This window comes from Podarcis raffonei, chromosome 4 (assembly GCF_027172205.1).
Source record: "Podarcis raffonei isolate rPodRaf1 chromosome 4, rPodRaf1.pri, whole genome shotgun sequence".
Lineage (NCBI taxonomy): Eukaryota > Metazoa > Chordata > Lepidosauria > Squamata > Lacertidae > Podarcis > Podarcis raffonei.
In genome coordinates, this window is record NC_070605.1 from 56,275,128 (window position 1) to 56,299,232 (window position 24,105).

Below are 24,105 nucleotides of genomic sequence, written 5' to 3' on the forward strand. Positions count from 1 at the left end.
TAAATAAAATGTTTTCACCACATAGCACTGTGTACATTAATCTCCACGGAATGCATTTAAAGTGTGCTCCTATTTAAAACACCCTTTCCTCCCTTCTTTCAGCAACATGGCCGGGCAAGACTATTCATACCACACTTTGTAAATTTGATGCCAATGTTAATTTAATTTCTCCCTTTATTTGGCTTTACAAAATTCTAGAGAATGAGGTGAAAGTAACGTAGGGCTTGGGTATTCAACACAACCAAAACAGGCCAAGAAAAGTGTTAAGGACCTGTTTAAATATAGCCAAAACTGGAGAAGGAAGAAATTATATCTGACAGTATAATCGGGGGCTGTCAGGTGCCCAGGTTGGCAGCTGACAACAAATTATTTGAGATGCGTTTGGCATAAATTGGGAATCACAGGTGGGCAGAGTGTTGTTGCTGGACTAGATGGGCCAGTGGCCTGATCCTGCAGGCTCATCTAACATTCTTACCATTGCTCAATGAAGCAACTGATTTTTTGGGAGAAGCAATGCATTTATATCAGTCTAGATGGCACAGCCACAGTTGGAATAATGTGCACAGTTCTTTTTTACTGTTCTTTATTCATTTCTATACTGCCCTTCCACTTCTTCATGGCTTACTGCAGAAGTTGAAAACTACATAAGACAAATGGACAATGTAGTACTGAAAATAGACTTTCCCCATAACCAATGAGAAAAACTAGACCAGACTAAAATAACAGATGAAACCAGTAGCAACATCTTATAAAGAATTATTGGTACAGTTCTGGGAAAGCCCACCAGAAAAAAAAATGTATTCACAGCCCACCCAAAAGTGTCTGGAATGGGGTGTAGTGACCTCTTTGTGGAAGCCACATCAAATCCTGGGTTTTGCAGCTTCCAGGTACCCACCCTCCATGACACTGATGGCAGGGAAGGAAACCTCTGAGTTGGACTGGGGTTCTCATGGTGGTTGTAGCGGAGAGGAGGCAATTCTTGTGCTATTCTGTCTCAGGCCATTTGTAATTTTAAAGAGCCAAGGCAGCATGTTAGCGTCAAATAGATAGCAACTGAAGCTGGCGAAAGACTAGAATTTGTGACGTTCTGCCTGTCCCACCTAAAAGGAAAAATGATGTGGCAGAGCATGATCAGGAAAGGGCAACCAAAATGATTGAGGGTTTTCAGTACCTTCCATAAAAGGAAAGGCTGAAGCATTTGGAGCTTTTTAGTTTAGAAAAAAGATGACTAACAAGGAACATGAAAGAGGTTTTGAAATTAGTTATGGTGTGGATAAAGTAAACAGAGAGTGGCCTGGCCATGGCATATTTCACACTGCTGGGTGGGGAACAGGACTAGGCTCCTGGCCTGGGCACCCCACCCTATTGCTCTTGCCCAGCATTGTTGGGGATGTGCTAAGCAGGTGGCCACAGGGAGGAAAAGCACTTGGTTTTAGGCCAATCTTCAAGCGAGAGGGCAAATCTTGGAAGGGGTGGACTGGAGGCAGAAGCTCCTAAGGCTTCAGTTCATCTTGATTGGAACAAGTTGCTCACTAGGAGCTGTCCATAGTACTACAAGCACAAGTTTCCCTTGCTGTCTTAGTAGCCTTGCTTCCATGTCTTGTACAGTATACGCTACAGCAGGGATCGCTGGACTTGAGGCCTCCAGGGTCTAACCTTGCCTCACAACCCTTAGATCCATCAAGTGTAGTCTGCTGCAAAATAAATATGCTTAGAACAAAAGAATTCTGAGTCTAGGGATTTGTTTTGAGCACTAGAAATAAGCAAAGGTCACAGTCTTTCAATGCAAAACCCCCCTCCTGGTTACGCCCCTCCCAACTTTCTTACTTTGGCAGTATGAATTAGGTGTGGAGGATGGTGTTACCATTGTTTAACAAATGGGAATCGTAAGTCCTTGCTTATCTCCTTCCAAACACCCAGAGATCCTATTCTATCTTACACTCATCGCTGAGCTACAGACAGATCATAACACTCTCCTCCATAAAATTTATATCATTGGTAGAGCAATGGAACTGATTGGCAATAGATTCAGAATGGACAGAAACACTATTCATGCAGCACATAATGTAATTACAGAATTTGCTGCCACAAGATGTGAGGATGGGTACTAGTTAGGTGGGTTTAAAAGGATGCTGGATACCAGCAATTAGTCATTGCCGTTAAATAGAACCTCTAACTTCAAATGCTCTTCTGGAAACAGGATTCAACACTATCCAGTAGGGTTCTTCTTCTTCTTTTTCATAGATACATTTTCCTAGGAGTCCATAAAATAACAATTTCCAAGGGAAATAAAGACATAATTGTTCAGCATTGTTAATCTACTGATTGCCTCTCCTTCTCGATAGAACAAAAAGGCAATATTTATAGATTCATGTCAAAGGAGCACATATATTTCTAATTAGGCTGAAGTACTTTCACTTAGATTATGAGCCAATCAAACCTGACTAGTTCCAGTATCCTTTGGCACTCTGAATACATGGACCGTGATGACACATGACTGTTTAAGTTAACTGTTCTGAATATTTAACAACAAGCATTTTCTAAATGAAAGAGGATTTGAGAGAGGTGAAAAATGCCACAACCCCCACCCTTTCTTTACCCCTTTTTGTGTAGTGTTCTTAGCTTCCATCTTTTCCTGTTCTTCAGCTTTGACAGATTTTTTTTAAACGCCTTTTTCGTAAGTCAGTCGGTCACATTTGCAATACACTACCTTGGCATCACACATCCAACCAGATTTGGTTATTTGACAGTGCCATCCGATCACTCAGATTGGACTACATGATGGCAGCACAAAGCCACATCAAAGTTAGGTCAATCCATTGGAAGAGGAAACATTTTTACCCCACTTCTTAGCTCCCTGACAAATTGGTAAAATGGGCTTGCATTTTGCTAGCTTTAACTTTTTGTGTGTGAATTGTGCTCCTTATATTTGCTTGAAGTTTTATCATTGGGTTGCTTCAGTTCACTTCAGCATACCATTTGCCAGTTCTGCTGGCACAAATGCTAACTGTATTGGAAAAGTGCCCGTCTTCTACCAACTATACTTCAGAGAAATTGTTTCTCAGCTATTGATTATTCTAGGCTGGTGCTGTGACATAGTGACTTTGTGCTGTCTCTACCTACCATTTTGTGGAAATATGGCTAACTGAACTGAGTCCACAAGGGATCGTCCATTACCTTGACAAAACAAAACATCAATATAATATTGTGCTTTGTTTTGTTTGTTTGTTTGCTGGCTCCCATGTAAATGCTTTGTGGAGTCCAGTCTTATACTTCTACACTATGACCATTCATTTCAAAAGGTCTTTAGCAGGATCAGATCTTATGTTATCAAGCCAGGCTTCAACGTTTAAGGCCCTGTATAATGAAAAACCAAAGAAATGGCATATCTGCCATTCTCTGCTGGTAATTGTCTAGATAATATATAATTACATGTTTAATTACCCCTGTTTAAAGATCTCATTGAGGATTAAATTATATCACTTGTGGCTGGTGCCATCCACAGGGGATTACAGTCAAATAAGATATGAAGATACAAAGTGTTTCATTAGCAGCTAATTGAATTACCTGGGTACACAATAATCCTCTCAAATGGTCATCATCATCTGTTGAAGATGGAGTCAGAGCATCATGCAACTCTCCTCTGTCCTGCAAATTGTGTACAAATGGGACTTTCAGCTTATACTTTCCTTTAGGCAAATACTGTGCTCCAGTCCTCTAAGTTTCTTGAGTGATGTGTTTGCTTTCAATTCCTTAAACGTAGGGCATCTGTCTTAACGAAATGCCAGACTGTGTTGGTTCCTTATGTAATATGTCCTTGTGTAGATCCTCGGATCTTTTCAATTCAACCCATGCAGTTGTATTTTAGTGGAGGGACATTGGAATTGGACTGTTAGTGTTTTTCTTTCTTTCTCTCACACTCATGCTGACTCTGTGATAATGACATACAGCAATGGTAAGATGCAGGCCTATTATTCTGGCCATGTTAAAATTTCTAATGTCATTGCAGAGAAGCAATAAATTCCCGGTTGAGCAGCTCTGAATTAGCATTTAAAAAGCTAAACATTTTTCACCATGTCAATTGTTTTGGGATGGGGATCATTATGCCTCTATTGGGCTGTAGACTGTTTTAAAATGTAATATTATACATTGATTTCGTGACTACTTTTATTTCTCATTTTTATGCTCATATTATTCACTGGTATGTGTGTGTATATATATAATCCCTGCTCTCTCATTATTACAACTGGGAAGAAAAGATTAGCCAGATACTTCAAAGGGTTGAACTGAAATAACATTCTAAATCTCAGAACAGAGCAGCCATCCTACTGTACATTTATCAAAATTTAATTCTGCACATGAGATAAGAATACAGCACTGCCCAAGTAAGGCCAAGCAAAAGGGGAAAGTCGTCTCCTTGATCAAAGTGTAATTTGCAGCTTAATAGAAGGAAGTTCTATTCTTTCCCTTTTTTGGTAGTTATATCGAATCATTCTACTTGATGCTAATGGATAATATGAATATGCTCTGGTCACCAAATCCTTTCCCCTAGGGAAATTGCTTGGTCGCATTAAAAGCTTTGAACAAAGTCCAAGTGGTACATTTACTGAGTCTTCTTGCCCAAGTCCTACGGAGTAGATCAAGTTTCTAGGGACATTGTCACATTGGACCTTAGCAGTCTTTGCAGCCCTCTGGGTGACAAGGATGCTACATCACTAAATGTGCAATCCTGCACATGCCTACTCAGAAGTAAGTCTGCTGTGCTTGGTGGGACTTACTCATGCATAAGTGTATGTAGGATTGCAGCCATAGGTTACAAACGTTTTGAAAGCATGGAACCCACAGAAATAAATGAATGCTAAATCCAATCTCATCATTTCCTTGACTGGAGCATTTCCTTGAAGATTTCTATGTAGTTCCTAAATGTCCTGGTGATTAATATCATGAGAGAAGTAAGCCGTTTGCTTTAGCAATGTAAGGAATACATGCCTTTTCCTATTATGTTTCCAAAGAGCTCATGCAAATACTACACGTGTTTTCCGCTACTGGGAGATGTGACTATCTATCTATGAGGTTGAAAAGGTCTCTTTAAAAAAATAACAGGCTAAGACCCAAGCACAGGCTACACTGTCCTGCTGATTTCAGTGGGAGAGCTGCTCAGTCAAATTAAAAGCCTAAAGTCCACCAGTCTTGAGCACTTCTTGCATATGTCCTAGTCAACAGGTCAAGTTCTCAAGTTTCTCTCATTGAAATCAATGGGACATAAGACAAGTGCTTGACTGGCTAGATCACATCCCAAATTCACCTGTAGAGGCTTATTTATAGATGGAGGAGAGGGATTCTATGTGCAGCAGCCTATGAAAACTGGCACTGGAACTTTGGTGAAGAACATGAGGAAGACAAAAATATCATGGCTGAAGCACAGGTCTAAGGTATCAGTCACAATGTATGATGAATCTCATGCATTTTACATCTGTCTAGCCAAAGGAGCTCCACCTTGTGTACATGGTCAGTGCCATGTCAGACAATGTATGGGGCAAAAGATGGCAAATAATCTTTATTGCTCAAAGGACTGTATTGTCTTACACAAGTTTTTGAACCAATCCAGACCAGTTACTGTAATTCTATCCTTCAGTTATAGTAAGTTGAAATTTGAGTAGGACAAATGATCTAGTAGTGTAATTTCATCCCTCCAATGTTTGTTTCTCTAAAACAAACCTTTGGAAAGCTCGCTTAAACACAGGCACACATAAAAGCACAGATTATTTTGTATTCATGACTCTAGAGAGGAATGGTGAATGCTTTTCATTTACCAATATTGCCATCATTCATTTGAGCTCCAGCTTAAAGAGTAAATCAAGAAATTAGCTGAAGGCTTGGTCATGAGTAATTACACTCACACTGCATATCTCAGGAGTTTGCTCACCATCCATCCATCCCCTTTTTATTGATTGTGCTGTACAGAAACACATTATAAAGCAAATATATTTGGTCTGCAGCTAGACCAAATAGCTCATTTACTTCCACAGTTATATCATTTGAAATAGGGTGCTGGGGTGATGAAATGATGCCAACTGATTTGGCTATGATCTACATTTTAGTTTGCTTCAGCAGCTCTAAATATGTTGTTATTATTGCATGAATAAATAAGAGGTTTGTTTCCTAAAGAAGATACATTTTTTATGGTACTGCCTTCTCAGACATGCAAAATGGTTTCTTTTCACCTGCACGATGAAAACTTTATTTCCTTGGACCTTAGGAGCAAACATAAAAATTTGTGTCAGGATATAGTTTGGCAGAATCAGATAGTTTTTATTTGCCCTTAGAGAATAGTTTTTGTGTGTCAAATTTGGGCAAGCAAAACATTTGAGAAATAATTGTGGCAGTAAAATGGCTAGATTGGTCTGGAGGCTGAGTAGGGAGAAAGTTACAGTTGGATTACAGTACAAGCTAGAATTAAGGGTTTAATGAGTAGATCAATAGGCAGTGAAGATGCTAACTGAAAATTCTCTCTCTCTCTCTCTCTCTCTCTCTCTCTCTCACACACACACACACACACACACAGGAGGCTAGTCCATTAGGGTGAGTAGTAAATTGGCCCACCCACCTTAATTTGCCCTCAGTCAACATCCACCTGTCTGATTTCTCCTTACAGCCATTCCATGAGGTGGCACTGTTTGCCAGTTTAGCGTTGCCCTTGAAGAAGGCAGGAGGGAGGAGGATATGGACAAAAAAAGAATGTGTCTGTCATTGGCTCTGGCTCCACCTATTGTTGATCTCCCTGCCACCCATGCTGCCAGCCCCAAAAGACAGAAACCACCATTGTCAATTCAGAATTTTAGGTGTTTAGGAAAGCTCTAAAGACCTGCTTTCTCTGGAGTTGTTTTGTTCTCCTGCGAATGGGCTTTGCTGTAGTTGTGTAATGCATTTTAGTAGTTGTGTGTGTGTGTTGGATGTTTGTTGTTTTTATGGCTGGCTTTTATTAAATATTTTATTAAATAATTTATTATTTATATTATTAGAGAACTACATGGAGAAGCATCCCTTTATCCTTAATGGCAGCCTAGAAGCATTTTGAGCAAATAGACTGGCACTACTTGGCACTGTACATAAGAATGGGGGAAAAAAGGTTCAACAAGCTGTGAAAGGTTGTATTGTCAACCCCAGAGCTGATTAAATGTGTCTCCTTGAAATGTCTACTTTAGACAGGTTTGGAGGAAAAATGAGCTTTGCTGCTGTGTTCATGCTGGTCAAGGGGCATTTTTCACAACAGCAGCATCCATCCATTAAACACATGCTGCAATTTCAGTAACATGTCCAGAGTGTTGCTTTATTGCCCTAAATGTTTGCTTGTGGAATTCCTTCCCAAAGAATACCTGGGAGTGTGCTGTGTAAATCTGAATTGTGTAACTCTTCCCTCTTCCCTCTACCATCACCATATACACATGTACATAACTATTGTCAGGGATTACAATTATAATCCAATCCTATGCACTTTTACATAAGAGTAAACTCAGCTGAACTCATTGGGACTACTTCTAAGTAAACATGCATAGGATTATACTGCACGTATTACTTATAAGCAGAGTCACGTTAAGGAAATTGGAACATATACTGAGAATGTACACCAGAAATATATAGTATATACTAGTAGAGGGTTTTGGTTGATGTGATAAATTTTGGTTAATGTGCTTTTTTTAAAAAAAGAAGGTGTCAAAGAAGTTGAAAATGTGCCCAAGGAGGAATACCTGAATGCCTTATCAGTTAATTTGTCATTAGATTGAATTGTGCAGGAAGATTATACAATGAAAATCGGAGATTTTCCTAAGAACACTTCTCATTTAAAAACAAAATAAATCTCACTAACTAAATAAACCATGCTCTTCTTCTGCATCTGGTTCTTCTTCTACACTTCCCGTTTCTTCTGTCTGAAATGTGTGTCAAGTTGTGGTGACCTTTATTTGTTTTTTGTTTTGGCACAGATGAGCAAAAGAAAGTTCCAGAGGACTTTGATATAGACATGGATGCACCAGAGACAGAGAAAGCTGCAGTGGCGATACAGTCTCAGTTCAGGAAATTCCAGAAGAAAAAGGACGGGTCCAAATCTTAGTCTCTACCTCACAGTTCCCACCATCACCACTTCCTGGTCTGTCAGGAAATGAAAAAAGAAATAAATCTAGATGCATGTACAGAAATTCCCACTATTTAAAAGTCCATCGGCGGGTATTGAAACAAGTATGCTTGTTGCGTGACTTCATCTGTATGTTTATCTCCAATCTCAATTCTTCTGCAACTCACCATTTCCCTTGATGTTCAAATAAAACGTTAGGATGAAGTTGCTTTAACTTGTCAGCCTTGATCTGTCTTGTTATATTAATCCAGCAAGCCCAGTGCTACAAATTAAAAACAGCCCAGATGCCTATTTTCCTCTTCACTTAAAGCTCGGAGACATAAACACAGCACCTTATGTTATCAACTTATTTTTGCTGAGGAATGAGAGCATAAACTCTCAGTTCACCTTACCTCGTTTGGTGTATCCAGATGCCAGCCATATGTGACAATGGACAATATTTTCCCTTAATGAGGTGAATGTGCAGAGTGCCATAGTGAGCTGGGTGGTGTGGAAGGGAATGTAGAGGGAGGGGGCTCTGTGTAGATTTGAGGGATGTGTCTTCGAGAAGAAGATGGATACACCAAAAGTATTTAATTTATTCTCAGAGAATCCAAGGATCAATGTGTTCCTAAGAAACAACATAATATCAACACAGGTGCCCTCCAGAGGGCACACCAATAGCTTCAGTATGCTGGTGGAACATAGTGCAGGACAACTGGAATCAATCTGGGTTCCGCTTCATCTTTTCCCATTCCAATCTGCACTGTGACAACACACTAACCACTAGAGATTTCCTCTCAATACCCTGTTGACATCTGCAAGCCTAGATAAGCTTTCCCCCTCATATACTTGTTACATAAGCTCTATATATCCAAGGCCATAACACTTCAAGATTATCAGCACTGTGGACTTAAACCGGTTGGAGCAGTCATACCCTCTTCCTAGAAAACATGGTTTGGGGTGACACAGAGATGCTCAAGAACTCTCAGTACCTTCACTAAACTAAAATTTGCAAGATTCTTTGGGAAAGGTCTTTGCTGTTAACTGGTATAAGTTTGGTGGTATAATAGATACACCCAAACAGATGTAGGAGCTGTATTAGACTGTTTAAATGGTCAGTGGCTCTCCAAGGTTTCAGACAGGACTCTCCCAGCTCTACCTGGAGATGCCAGGGGTGGAGCCTAGGACCTTGTGCATCTAGAACATGTGCTCTACAGCTGATCCATAGCCCTCCTGCTGCTTTTGGAGTTCTTCACCTTAGAACATTCACTAGTTTGACAGCAATGTGCCTCCAGCCAAATGATCACCACCTATTCCACCTAATGACAAACCATTGTTCTCTGCTCCCAAAAAGAAGTCAACTTCCAGTCTAAATAGTTACAGAAATGCAATGATGTTGTGATACTTAAAAATACGACTGCTTTAACATTTTAAAACTATGTCTGGATCTCTTTCCAAAGGCATAAATATTTATCTAAATCAGATCAATATCCTGAATATTACTTCATAATTACAAATAGATGCAAGGGAAATTTTTATTTATTTATTTGATAGACACACCAGTCAAGGTGGCTTGCCACAACTGGATTGCAATGTCACAATGTCACAATATTTAGACAAGATACTGCTACAATCAATATAATGCAATAAAATTATTCCAATATTCTACATGTACAACAGATCAATATAGAGAAATAGGAACTTCTAGTTTGAAAATAGAGCTATGGAGATGGTTTATTTCTAGAATTATTGACTTTGACAGTTATATTGCCATAACAGCAGTCAGAAGCCATTCAATGTGAAAAGTGGGGCATATCAAGTTAATAGAAAGCTGTCCTATAATGCTAGCCATTTACTGAATTTCTCCTGCATTTAAATGCAAACTCACAGATTACTTGGCAGATATCAAAGGTGAGCCAATAAAAAAAAATTATATCAGCACAACCTTATATGCTTGATATTTAGCAGTAACCTTTCCTTTTTGGGTGGGATCACATAATGAAAGGCAGCAGAAAAGGGATGGTGTCATGCATTCCCAGCACCTGTCAGTCACAAGATGCTGGTGTGGCTGCATTGACACAAGCCACTGTGTTGCCTTATGTCAAGGGTCAGCAAACATTTTCATCAGGGAGCTAGTTCACTGCCCCTCAGACCTTGCGGGGACGCAGACTATATTTTGGAAAAAAAATATGAACGAATTCCTATGCCCTACAAATAACGCAGAGATGCATTTTAAATAAAAGGACACATTCTACTCATGTAAAAACACGCTGATTCCCGGACCGTCCTCAGGCCAGATTTAGAAGGCAATTAGGCCGGATCTGGCCGCCAGGCCTTAGTTTGCCTACCCAGGCCTTGTGCCCTATGCATTTCTGACTGGGGATTATAACAGCACCTCTGACGTGACAATAAAATGGCTACTCTGTTTCTTTCTGCAAAGTGTAACCTAGAGCGGCTTCCCTCCATATAACAATAGGATGAATGCTTTGGTGCGCGGTTTAGGTCACTATAATTACAGGAAGGGCCATGCCATCTAAATATGTTTACCTAGTGATTTCAATGGTCCTACAAATTGCACTGAGGCCAGCATTAGAGCTAAGTATTAAGTAAACAAAGACACTGGTAATCTCACTTTCTCTCTTTAAAGATAGCTATCCAGTCCATTTTCATATACTTGAACATGCGGTGGTGCACATATCTCAAACAAATATAGGTGAATTATTTTTATAGACAACACATTACTTTTCTGAAGCAAATGATAATGATTCAGCTGGGAGTGCCTGTCTGAACCTCTTTCCACCACAAAGGTGAGTAGAGGAGAATGTGGGGACTTGTGATAGTGGGGATTAATATCAAATGACTTTTGAGTGTGGGGAGGCAGTAATGGCTACAGCTGGTATTGTGACTGGCAGAGGGTTCCATCTTTTCTTTCTTTTACAACACAAAGGTGTGTGCCATTTGAAGCAGTAGCAGTAGGCCAGCAACTTTGAAAATGGAGAAACTCAGCTGAGTTGGTTGTTCTGATCCAGCCCTCTTTTTCACATGTGTTGACTAAGAACCAGGGGGGCCAACTTGAATAAAACATTTTTTGGGGGGGGCAAGGAAAACCCACCCCACATAACTGATCATATGACATGGCACACACCCCATTTGAATGGCAATGCTCATCAACTTGGGGGGTGGCCCCCTCAAGTATTTTATGGGGGGGGCCAAAGGGACCATAGCCCCTTGACGTTGGCTCCTATGCTGAGAATGTACACATTTTACATCACCATGTTTCTCTGAAAACTGCATAGAAGGGGGGCTTCTCATCTCCATATTCTTTGCTAGGAACTGTCACAGTACACAGCCATTCTCAGCTGTATTATGCACTATCTACACTCAAAGTACAGAATGAAAAGAGCCACAGCATTTAGTCTCTCGGAATGGTATCTGGGCCAAACTATATCCCTCACAGCATGTGTTCAGCTGGTGGGTTGTGACACACTAGTGGGTCATGGCCTGATCCTAGGTGAGTGCTAGGTGCTAGGTGCACTACCAGTATGCAAAGGTATGGTGAAAGATTAAGAAATGGGTCCCAAAATGCATGTTTAGTTTGAAAATGGTTCCTGGCTCGGAAAAGGTTGCAGAAACCTGGCATAGAGGATGAGGCGGGCAGATATGTAAGCAACATAAAGGCCATGGTATGCTAATAAAGCTGGCCCTACCATTAGGCTAGGTGAGGCAATGGCCTTAGGTGGCAGATGCTGGGGATTGGTGGCAGCTCCACAGCTGTTCCTCCTGAGCCATTTCTAGTCATTTTTCTCTGCTGGAGGATAGAGCTGTGTATCCCATGTGCCACTGGCCGTTGTCCCCTAACTAGTCTTCTCCCTTCAGGAGGAGAAATTGAGGATGCCATAACATCACATCACATCATCCAGCTGCCAATCCAGTCAGCTTTTATACATGAAATATTCAGGACACCATCTTGTTATTCTGAGGCGGGGTGAACGATCCAGCAAACTCAATACAAGCTGTGGATGATGTGTTGCTGTTTTAAATGTGGGAAAGAGAATATACCGTAAGTGTTCTGTATAGTTTCCCTTCTACACAAGTAGTGAAGACACAGGAGCCAAGTGCTGTATTGAATCTGGCCACTTCTTAGCAGGAGGGTCAACAGCAGAGTGTATGCAGGCATGAGGAAAACTGTACATAAGGGGCAGGGGTTGCGATTAAATAATGAAGATCCACAAGAGTCTGTCTGATAGCATTCTGGAAGAAACCAAGAACACCCAGTTAACAACAACACCCACTTCCTTTGGCCTGAGAATAGAGTCCACAGGTTGAAGAAGCTCTCTAAAACCTCCACACGAACAAAAGGCTGGTTTGGAAAGCACAAAGTCTCTCTGATGCTGTAATCCATCCTGTGGTCACCACCACATTTCAAGATTGTGGAGTTGATTACAGCATCAAAGAGATTCTGTGCTTTCCAAACCAGCCTTAAGTTTTACCAAATCTAATCCACTACCTTATAACACAGGTGAAAGGTGAGATGATCCACAAATTGTATGGAATCATCACCTTACCTTCCAACAAGTTCATCTGAGGGGCCCTGAAATTCTTTCCCCCCCCCCAACAACAGCGTTACAGCACCCACTTCTATTTTTAAGGTTTCATGCATCAGAGTCCACTTCATCGGACACAATTTTCTATTAGAGATCCATTGACACTGAAAGGATTTCGAGATCAACTCAATACTAACAGATAGCAGCTCCACCGGAGTGTATAGAAATTCCCTTACAGCCAGTTAAGTTTTATTTTTGACAAGAGCAGGATACATTTGTGAACCTAAGCACTGTTTGAAGAGCATGAGTGTGTGGAGCTCAGTCTCAGCAATGAAAATGATCCCCTGGCATAGTTTAGTTTACCCCAAAACTGCATTTCCAACATCGCTCTGGCCATCTGTTAAATGTGAATGAAAATCCCTCCTATTTTGCTTCAGTGTAACAGATAATCAGCTAAAGCTTGACTTGGGAGGAAACCAACAACTCTGGAAGAGTTAGGGTTTTCCTTTTTCTGCTGACTTCTGAAGAATTTGTAAGAATTATCCCTTTGCATTTGTAAAATACATGATACAGCCATTTCAAAATCCCAAGCTTAGGCAAAAACCTTCTGGCATCTGTACTCCCCAGATGCCTTGTTTATTTAGCCAATTTCTTTATAAAAAGTCAATAAATATTGGCAACTGTACCTTGAATCCCTACACAAGCAGATGTGCTCCATGTCTTTGAGATGAGGCTTTGGAGATCTGTAAATAACATTTGACTGCTTCATTTCCTCACACCTCCAAATGCAGTCACACATTTTTATGCAAAATTATTCAGCCGAGTGTGGGCGTATCCCTGAAGAACTGACTAGTTAATCATGACAGTCCTAGACTGCAGGCAGAAAGTAGCATATCACGGGGCAAAGATGGGTTGCAGTAGATTCCCAAAATATTTGTGCAAAAATGTGTGCCTTTCTCTCACACTTATTACAGTGCAAGTCTATATACATCTATTCAGAGGAGGAAGCCCCTGTTGAGTTCGGTGGGTCTTAGTCCCATTTAAGTGCATATAGGTTTGCAACCTGAGGACTAAGCTACACATTACAGTCAGTGGAGGCTGGTTCATTAGGGCCAAAGATGCAAACACGTATGAAAATCTCACCAGAGGGAAGAACTGTGACATCTTGTTTTTCTTTCATTGATTACAGGCGCTCCCTGTCCCTGATTGTTATCAGGATCCCAGCATGAAGGGAGGGACAATTTACCCCTCCCCTTCCTAGCTGTGCCACACCAAATATCTCCATGTGTGGCTAAGACTTAAGGGGAAATGTCCCCATTGACCTTCCTTGTGTGGCAGACTCCCTCACTAAAAATGGGAGTGAGGCAACATGACTGGATTGGGGTGATTTAGACTTAGACACAATTAATTCAGAAACTCTTTGCATGTGGTAGCATTTACTATAATTCAGCAACAAGAACTTTTATTCTGCAACGCAGGAATCTTTCACCCAATGAGGGGCTTGAACCCATGAACCTGCTCTACCAACTAAGCTATCCTATTTCTTGAATTGGGAATAAATTAAAGATGAGGCACAATGGGGGAGAAACTGGAATTTTATTAACAAGTACTCCATGAGGGATAAAGCTTAGTGGTTTATTGAGTAAAGGCACAGTATTTAGTTTCAGTCAAAACATATTTTACAGATGTAATTAAGAACTTCTAACCTTCCTCTGTAAGACTGTTTCTATAAATCCAATTCCTCCTAGAATAGCTGTTTGTTTGCCTCTGAAATGCCTCTAGCCCCTTCCTAGGATATTTTCTTTTCCTTAAGGAGCTTAAACTGGTTTGTCATGCCTAACATACCCCCACCCACCAAAGCTACTTCCCTAGCCAGGCCTATCTGGCAATCAAACTGTCATTTTGATTCTTACTCTTCGCTCCCTGCTGATTGATTGTTTCTTCACCCTTCCATGATTGGTTACAGGTTCTCCAGCAGGATAACCCAAGTTCTGTTCATCACACCCAGCACCTGTAATTAATGAACGAAAACTGAAAGTGTAGCTGCATGTGCCAGTTCAGTTCTAAGGATATTGAGTGTAATGTACCTGTAGTGTGTTTCTGCCAGCACTAGGCATAGCGTGCCCTCACAGGTCTTACCTTGCCAGGCGACCTGCTGTTGTCCAGAAAAGGGGCAATAATGCTCCCCTGTCCGTATTGATTGATACCTCATGTTTCTGTGGATTGAGCCAAGAGGATGGAAATAAATTCTATTGCTTCCAATGAAATTTCATGGGAATCTCATGGGAACATTGCTGGGTTTTGCACATTTACCCTAAGAATTTACCAAAAGAATTTTGAATTCAAATTGCTAGATAAAGTTGGCTACTTGTGAATTGAAATGTTCAGTTATTTTAATTCATTTTAAATGCAGCCATTGGTGTAATTCATATTGGGCTTGAGTTTGTTGCTAGATCTAGGGATGGGTAAATCTGTCAGTTTAGGTTTCACATTTTTCCAATCTTAAGTTAAATTCTCTACATTTCCAGTTCGCCCCTTTTTTTAATGAAAGCACTTTGGTATGCATTTCTCTTAATATACACGTTTGCATTCAATTTCCCCTAATATACAAATTTTTGCAACACAATTTCCCCTAATATAATGCATTGTTGCAAGTTGTTTTCATTAATATATGCAATTTTATGCACACATAACTCTAGTATAGACATTTTTTTTAAAAAAAATAATGCTTGGCTGCCTTGCAAAATTCAGAGAAGGGCAAATTTTGAAAGACTGCTGTATTTTGGCTCTCATATTGATTTAGAAAGAGCAAATTAGGTAGATTCATCTTTAAATGAGAAATGAATCAAATTCCTCCAGCACCACAAGATCCATTTGATATATAAACTTCCTCAACGTTGGGAGTACAATCCAGAACAACGCAGAACAAATGCTCATCTGAGGTGGACTTTACTCTTGGTTTTCAAATGTAACAAGAGTTGATGGTTTCCCTACGACATTTTGCTTGAACCCCCTGGGTCTGTTACAGCATTTGAACCATTAACTTTGCTATTAACTACCACAAGCATAGCAAGTGAACACGGCTGGCAATAAACGATCTCTCTCGGGACCTCTCTAGAGATTAACATGATCATCTCCACCTCAGATGTAATGAGCTAACAAGTACTAAATCTATTTTATTTTCACTCAAACTATTCCCTCTCCATCCGCTCCCCAATTCATAACTCCTGCTAATATCTTCGCTGACATATTTACACTGCTGAATCCAGGCAGCCAAGATATTTTGGAACAAATTCAAAGCAGTCAGCAAACTGATGTATTGCCTCCTGAAGCAGATTATACAGTAGCTATTTGGAAATCCATTTCAGTAAACAGATCTGATAAAAAGCCTGCTGTGCAAGAAGCCCTATATATTCTGTGCATTTCCAATCCGTGCGATTACTCAGTCTTTTTGTAGTACCCATATATACCCAATGGCCTTTGTTTCCCCAAAGCATGACCATCAAAGGTCCATACATAGAGCAAAGATTTTGTAGTTGCCAGGGTACAACCTGTTCACACAGTATCACCAGATGCATCCATGGTGGGGCTCTATGCCCATGGATTTCCACTTGAGCTGGAATTCCTGTGGTGAAGGGTTCCAGCCAACCAACATGGCTTTCCCTCTCCAGATGTCCACATTCCAACACATGGACACTGGGGGAAGGAATACTGCATGGCACTGGAGTGTAGGGTGAGCCCCATGGGGATCCCTTCATGTGATTCAGACATTAAAAGCTAAAGGCCCATGAAATGTCATGCACAAGAAGGTGTTGAGTTCTAGTCCTTCTCTCTCATGCTGTGTTCCCCAAAACTCATCCTATTATAATTGTGTCACAAACCTCTCACCCCAACCTTCCCTACTATGGTATATTTGTGTGATGACGACGACGACTGATTAATTGATGACTGATTAATTGCTTGTTATCTAAGAAAAAAAGAAGAAAGAATTCAGATAAAACATTAACATTTTTATAATTCAAATAATGACTTTCCCCAGCAACAGCACACTAACAATAAAGCACAATTAACTCAGTTCTGCAAAGACCTGGGAATGTTTTTACCTGGTGCTGAAAGTGCCAGGCAGACCTCACTGGGAAGAGCATTTCACAGATGGGAATCCACAGCTGAAATGGCCCTCTCCCTTGTCACCACCCTCCAGGCCTCCCTCAAAAGAGGGATCTGGAGAAAGGCTTCATGTGAAGATTTAAGGGGCTGGATAGGTCCATACTGGGAGAGGCATTCCTGTAGACCAGTGGTTCTCAAAGGATATGGTGCACCACACTGGTGTGGCAGGAGAGGATGGCAAGTGTGGTGGGAAAATTCAAGAAGAAGCAAAGAAACATTTAAATATTTCAGTATAGTATAGTATAGTATAGTATAGTATAGTATAGTATAGTATAAAAATATTTTTTTATTTGTAGAATATGGATAGATATCATTGCAAAATGAGACCAAGAGCACCAACTGATACTGCAAGCTCACACCTCTCATTGAGTTTATATACATACTTAAGATAGATATGTAAGAGGCTCATTGATAATTATATTTTGGGAATGATTCATGTTTTACATTTTCTGGATATCCCATTAGGATATTATAAAGCTGTTGTGTTCTGTGTTATAAATCAAGCACTGCTAAGAGTTGCCTCTTTTTGTTTTCCAATGTATTTCTTATCAATAAAAAAATAACGGTGTGGCGTGTGCAAATTTTTATTCTGAAAGTGTGGCCCAGAGGAGAAAGTTTGAGAACCACTGCTGTAGATATTGAGCCGTAAAGCGCTTTAAAGGTCAAAATCAGCACTTCAAATTGAGCTTGGAAGCATACAGCTTGGAATTATAATTTTAGTAATTACCGGTATTTCTAAATTTGCATTTATATATACAAAATACTCCAGAGCTTAGGGTGGGGATACAAGCAGGGAGATAGCCTGAACACGAGTAGAGGAAAACTCTGGTCAAATGCAATCGAACACTGGTGAGGGCTCATCATTGAGCCTACCTAGCGGCAGTGAAGGCAACAAAGAAAGCATACTTTGCTGCCTCCATTGCATTCTCATTGTGCCAACTAGCAGAGCTTTTCTGGGTAGCACAAGGCCTTTTGCAGTCTGGCTCAAAGGATGTGACAGATCTGATAGTAGTTCACTGTGACTGGTTTGTAAAGCACTTTGAGGATAAAATCACTTGCATCCACTAGGATCTTGACTCCAATGTTACAGCAGATGAATCTCAAGGGGTGTCCAGAGCACTGTTTAGTCTTGTTGCGTTTGATGAGTTTCAGTTAGTAAAGCTCAAGGATATGGACAAGGAGCTTGGATTGGTCAGGGCGACTGCTTGCACTCTGGCCTCCCTTGTCTTAAAAAAATAGCAGGGAGGGGACATCTGGCTGGGTCAGGGAGGTGATTAATATCTCCGTGCAAGAGGGGTTGTCTTTGCCTCCTTGAAGGAGGTAGTAATAAGACCAATCCTTGAGAAGCGCTCCATGGATCCAGAAAATCTAAGTAAGGTAATTACCGGCCAGTTGCCAGGACTGCACAATGTCATCTGTAAGTAATAAAGGGGTGGGAAACCTGAAACTGTTCAGTTGCTGGACTACAACTCCATGAACCTCATCCATTGGCCAATGACACCTGGTTCCCCACACCTGAAGTAAAAGACAGCTATAAGGGAGCATGAAAGAAACAATGTATAAAAGCAAATACAGAATCTGGGGTAAAGAACCACAAGATGTGCCAGACAGAATATGTTCTTTTCCTTGTCAGGGAGCAGCTGCAGCAATCCAGGTGGCACCCAAGCAGCCAGAGGGCTCTTCCCAGTTCAGTAGTAGGTCAGTCAGTATGGATCACAGCCAAGAATGCAACCTGGGCTTCTAATATGGAGTTTGATGCTACTGCAGATCCAGGATTTGAGCTCAAACTCAACCAAGAATTCTTAACGATGACATGGCTTTTCCACTAAGTGAAACTTACTCACTAATGGATACAACAAGGAGGTGTTAGGGAGATCCCAATTATTCTAGAAACATTTGCATATTTTAACACCACTATAATTAAAAAACAAAACAAAACCTTAGCAGTGCTCTATAGATAGCCATAATTCTGCTAAACTAGCTGAGGAACTTTTAAACAAAACCTACTGTGTGGAGGGAGAGAAAGAAGAAAATCGTTACTAGTGACTGCTTTGTTTGAAAGGCCTGTACTCAAACCGAAGTGAAAGCAATCAAAATGCACCTTTCACACATTCAAAATGCTATGGATTTTCTATAGTTAAGTCATTAAACAGTAGGACTAAATATATACCAACTCATTACATAAGACGAGACAGCACTATAATCACATAGAAAGAGGGGTTGAAAAGAAATTCAAATCAGATACGCCTCTGGCCCCAAAATAAGACAAAATGAGGAAATAGTGGTTGAAGCTGTGATTCTAAGCACACTTTTTTTTTGGGGGGGGGGGAGGTAAGCGCCACTGAAATCAATGGATTTCAAGCATCAATGAAATTCCAAATTCACATTTCTACTGGCATTGAGGTGTCTGAAAAAGTGGCCATACCCAGTGGTTTCAAAAGAATGGCTTGTCACAGGCATTAGGAAACTGTCTCTGTGTGGTTATTAGCAAGGAAGAAACAGAAGATTCTACACTGGCAGGCATGAGACAGTGACATCCATTGGTAGAGGGATTGATGAAGGTAAATCAGCCTTCATCTGGCTCCCCAGATCAGATCTGGTGGGCTCCATCAATGATCCATGGAAGTCTGCTGTTCCCAAAACAAGGCAGAAGACCAGATGCAATGCCATCAAAGTGTTTATTCCTATTTGTGGAGAAGCAAGGGCAATTTGATGGGATTTGGGGACTACAGATTATATTGATATTTTGTACTTTTTACTACCTGGTGTGACTTGTTTGTTTTTCTACGGCTTTTAATAGCATCATTATTATTGCTATGGCTGAAGTGTGTGGAACAAAGTCTTCAAACACACACACACAGGTTGTTTTCAGTTTAAATTAGCCTATGGAATGGGCTGGTGTGGATCTTTTTTTAAACAGTCTTTGTTTATTCTTCTCCGAGAGGTCTCAAATGGTGCTTTCAGATAACAGCTCAACCATCCCCCATGGCCCTTTTGTAGGCAGCCCCTATAGGTTCAGCTGCTATTTTAGTCTGGGAGCAGAGGCTGTGGGCTGCTCTGAGTAACAGCACAGCTAATGTGAATGCCAGATGCACGGCGTTCCATTCAGCCTGCCTCTGTGCTAACTGGTGTTGTGCCTTTGCTGATCCTTACTTTCTTTTAGTTTCCAGTGGAGATCATGGGGCATCATCATCAACTGTGAATGACTGGCCTAAGACATTTTGCCACTTTAAGCCAGCCCTTGCAGATTCCCTGCAATGTGACCACAAGTGACGTGATGAGGGAGCCACTCTGAAAGTGTGGAGAGCTGTACACAACTCAAGAGTCATGCCTCAGGCGATGGCTCCCCAGATCAGATCTCCCTGAAAACTGTCACTGTGCCGCCCTCCAACCTTCTTCCCAAAGCCGGGGAAACACTAACTAAGCTTTGAGAAGGAGGAAGGAGGATTCTAAAACCTTGTGAGAGCCTCAAACCTCCTTCCAAAAGCCCAAGATAGCGCCCCCTCGGATCAGTACCCAGTCCATGGCTGAGATGACCGGCAGAATCCGCGACCAAGGGAAAGAGACGGTGGAAGAAGATTGGAAGAAATTTAAAGTTTATCTTAAGAACTGTTGTAAAATTAATGAGTGTTAAAATGTTTTGAGTAATGCAAAATAGAATTGCAGCGATAAACAATTGGACATGAGAAAAAGGACTTAAAGGAAGTGTTATAAGTAATCAAAATTAGGGGTTGCTGGAAAGATTTAAAACAGGGACGCAGAAAAAGGAGGTATGGGGAAGTCGCTGAAAGAAGGCTTAAGGAAAAGAAGGTTAAGAAATTATACGTGTTTATATGTTTGTTTGTTTATGTATTGTTTTGTATTGTCTTTTAATATGTGTTGGAAAATTAATAAAAATTTATTTTTTAAAAAAAAAGATCAGTACCCAGTCCAGTGAGTGTATGCCACTTGCACAGCCCTAAATCCATCCATGTGAGAAGATGTCTCTGCCGTTCAATTACTGGATCATAGGCTCCTTGGAGGCTCAGGAGAGCTCTGAGCAGCTTTCTGCACAGCAGTCTTCACAGCTTAAAATCCCACTGCCTAGTAAAAGCCAATAGCTGCAGAAAAGGTCACAAAGCAAGATGCAGAGCTCACCGGGTGGAGCTTCCATCTTGATGACATAGGCAGATCTATAAAACTCTGCCAGTTGCCCCAAGACATTGCTGAGGCAACTTGTATTTTTTGCCTCAGCTGCAAGACAACTAACCATTGTCCTGAACCAGTGCCTTGGTCTTTATTCAAGGTCCTGATTTGGCCTGGCCTTACTTGCCATCTTCTCCAGAATCTCGCACCTACTGACTTCTACCTTACTTGGGGCCATCACTGTCCCGTGATGGGATCAGGACAATGGTATTCAAAGCACACAGTCCCATGCTTTGGGTGCAATGAAACATTAGAATAATTCCTCAGCATTAGTCTATTTCTCCCTGGGTGATTGGAAGAGAAATGAGAGGAGAGGAGATGTAGCCCCAGCACATTAGACATCTAATAAAATGGAAAAGTGCTAGTTAGTACTTTTTGTAGCACGCAAAAGATTGATGTTCTGTCTGGCTATTTCTGCTCATTTCCAGTATGTCTGTGCTGATGAGAGTACGACAAAGGCATACATTATGCATTCCCATTCATTGCCCTCCCATGAAGGAGACGAGGTAAGTGGCCTTTTCTGTACTCAAGGAAACACAAGTCTCCATTACTGTATATTTTCCTTAGCATCCACAATCTTTCTAAAAGGGCTCAGTTCATGCATATATAAATGAGCCAAGGCCCATCATCTGAATTAAAAGCCAATGCCCCTGCCTTTGACCACTGCACTGAGACAGTAATTCTAAGCAAATAAAGATGGCTTAAACAAGTGAAAAGAGTGTATCACTACTTGCACTGCCAGCGGCGGGGGTGTTGGCGGGGGGGAGGGGACGGAAGGAGGAGGGAAGTGAGGAAAAGAACAAAAAGATTTGGTAAGTCTCCAGTTACTGGGCAATGTGGTATTTCTCCTGGGGACATTCCATTACTAAGATAGACAGCTGGAACATTTCCACGATGAAACAAGCAATACATGTTGAAAAATCACTGACACACTGTTCCCATAATGTCAATATGCAATCAGGGAGAGTTCCTCCTCCACCGCGGATGCAGTGGATGTTCTGCAGGGGCAGGTGGGCAGGAGAGGACTCCACAATGCTGCCATTTACAATGCAGTGGTGGGGCATGTCTGGCATATCCTTGGCTCTCCATGCTTCTGCATGCCGTGCAGCATCTAAGCAGATGTAACCTTGCCAGGTAGGAGGAAGAAACAAGAGATCAGTGCCAAGTCATTTGGGCACCTGAGATGGAAAAATCTAAGCTATGTCCGTTCACCCCCCCCCCAACAGTTACATATTAAATACCCATTTCCTATCTTTTAGGGCTATCCAAAATACATAGTTGACTGCCTTAAAAAGTAGGTGAGCTCCACCAGGCTCAAACTGGATTGGGACTGGCAATTATGAGTAAAAGAACAACCAGGAAAAACCGGTTCTAAATTTGCTTGTAATTGTTAATCCTGGTGGCTGTCCCAGTGGCAGCAGAGGGTCAGCTATCTTTCTCCTGATTCTTCCTCGCCCTCTTTCTCTCTGTCAATCACAGGGCGCTTCCAGATGACCGGTTCATAGAGCACTCGTCGTCCCAATTTGCATGCACAATGCTTATGTGGATTTTAGATAATATCTGGTCTGTATTGAGTATTCCATCTGATTTGTTTGCTGAGCATTGAGCATTTCTCTTGATAAGCTTGCAGGGTGCTCATACACCTTCCCGCCCATTCATTCACCCCACACTTTTCAATCCATTTCCCCATCACTTTCCAAACCGCAAAATAGTCCCATTCTCTTTTAAAGCCCTTTGATCTGCTTTAATTGCAAATCCCTATAGTTCCTTGAACCCCTCCAATAAAACAGGGTTGGCCTGGAAGCACTCTCTGTCTTTCCCTCTTATCCCCTGGTAAATGCTGGACAAACTACTGTGCCTCTGTGTTGCATGTAGCAGGAATGAATTGGGGAAGGAGAAAGGAGGGAGGGAGGGAGGGAGAGAGAGAAGGGGGTGAAGAGGGAAGGAGAGAAGAGACCACATATGAGCTCACCACATCCCTGCTGCTGTCATCACTGCAGCAGCTCACAGGGAAAGGTGGAGACATTGTAATTTTAGACTTAATCCAATTACTGAGAGAAGGTGCTTGCTGGTGGCTGCTTTCATTATTGTCTAGAGTTAATTAATGCTAAAGCAGGGCATCTACTTGCATTAGATATGGTAGAAGTTGTGGGCACTAATCAGATGACATAATCCATTATGCATCTTTGAAATTCTCCTGTCCAGGATCTGCTATGGGGAAGGCATTTGGCAGGAACCACGGTGGTTTCTCCCGATACTTTGCATGAGCCACTCACTGCTGGAAGTATACTTAGCCTGAGCTTCTATAGCTCCCTCAGGTTTCTTGCAGTGGTGCGCAATCACTGCTCAGAACAAAGCCAACATGAACACATAGTCTTGGGGCAGGTGCAGAGTTGCAGTTGAACTTCTTGGTGGCAGTCAGGGATGATGGGGGCTGTAGTTCAACAACATCTGGAGGGCCCCATCCAAATTAGAACTCACTCTGCCGCAATTTCCTCAGCACTTTTTAGAGTGTATATGATGATATAGTTTGCAGGTGGTAGAATTATAGAATCATAGAATTGTCATGGGTCATTTAGCCCAACTCCCTGCAATGTAGCAATCTCAACTAAAGCATCCATATAGAAAGTAACATATAATTAAAAAGTTAATTTCGTGATAATGCTTAAGGTTAGAAGATGTAGAAGTTTCAGAAATTCACATTTCAGACCTGATTTCTGTACTAAAGACATTTCTAGCATCCAAATTCTATTTCTGAATATATGTAGACTGTTGTGGAAAGTAAGTATGTAAACTTGAATTGAGATCAAGGATTCTCATCTCCTTATCCTGTTTGTGTGAGATAACTAGCCTCATATAACCAACATGTTAATTCTAATTAACACACGAAAGGGTTACTGCCAATGAGCAAGTTGTCCTGCCAGGCCTAGCCTAGAACACTTCCCCTCACCTTGGGTGGAACTAGGTAGTTAAGCCTACTGTTCAGCCCCAGTCCACCTGAGAAGCTCCGCATTTGAAGAGATTTGAGCTGATTGCCCCAGCTCAACCGCATGGCTTTCACCAAGCAGTCCTGCGTGCTTATACCAATTATTTAGG

At 41.3% G+C, this 24,105-nt stretch overlaps 1 protein-coding gene across 2 annotated transcripts in view; it reads left to right on the top strand.

Moving 5' to 3' along the window:
* Positions 1 to 8,340, top strand: part of PCP4 (Purkinje cell protein 4) — a 67,902-nt gene extending 59,562 nt beyond the window's left edge. For both annotated transcript variants that reach the window (XM_053386762.1, XM_053386763.1), the window contains one exon: positions 7,983 to 8,340. In XM_053386762.1, the coding sequence (XP_053242737.1) occupies positions 7,983 to 8,110 (128 nt within the window). In that variant the 3' untranslated portion in view covers positions 8,111 to 8,340. The remainder of the gene's footprint in view (positions 1 to 7,982) is intronic.
* Positions 8,341 to 24,105: the final 15,765 nt, after the last annotated feature.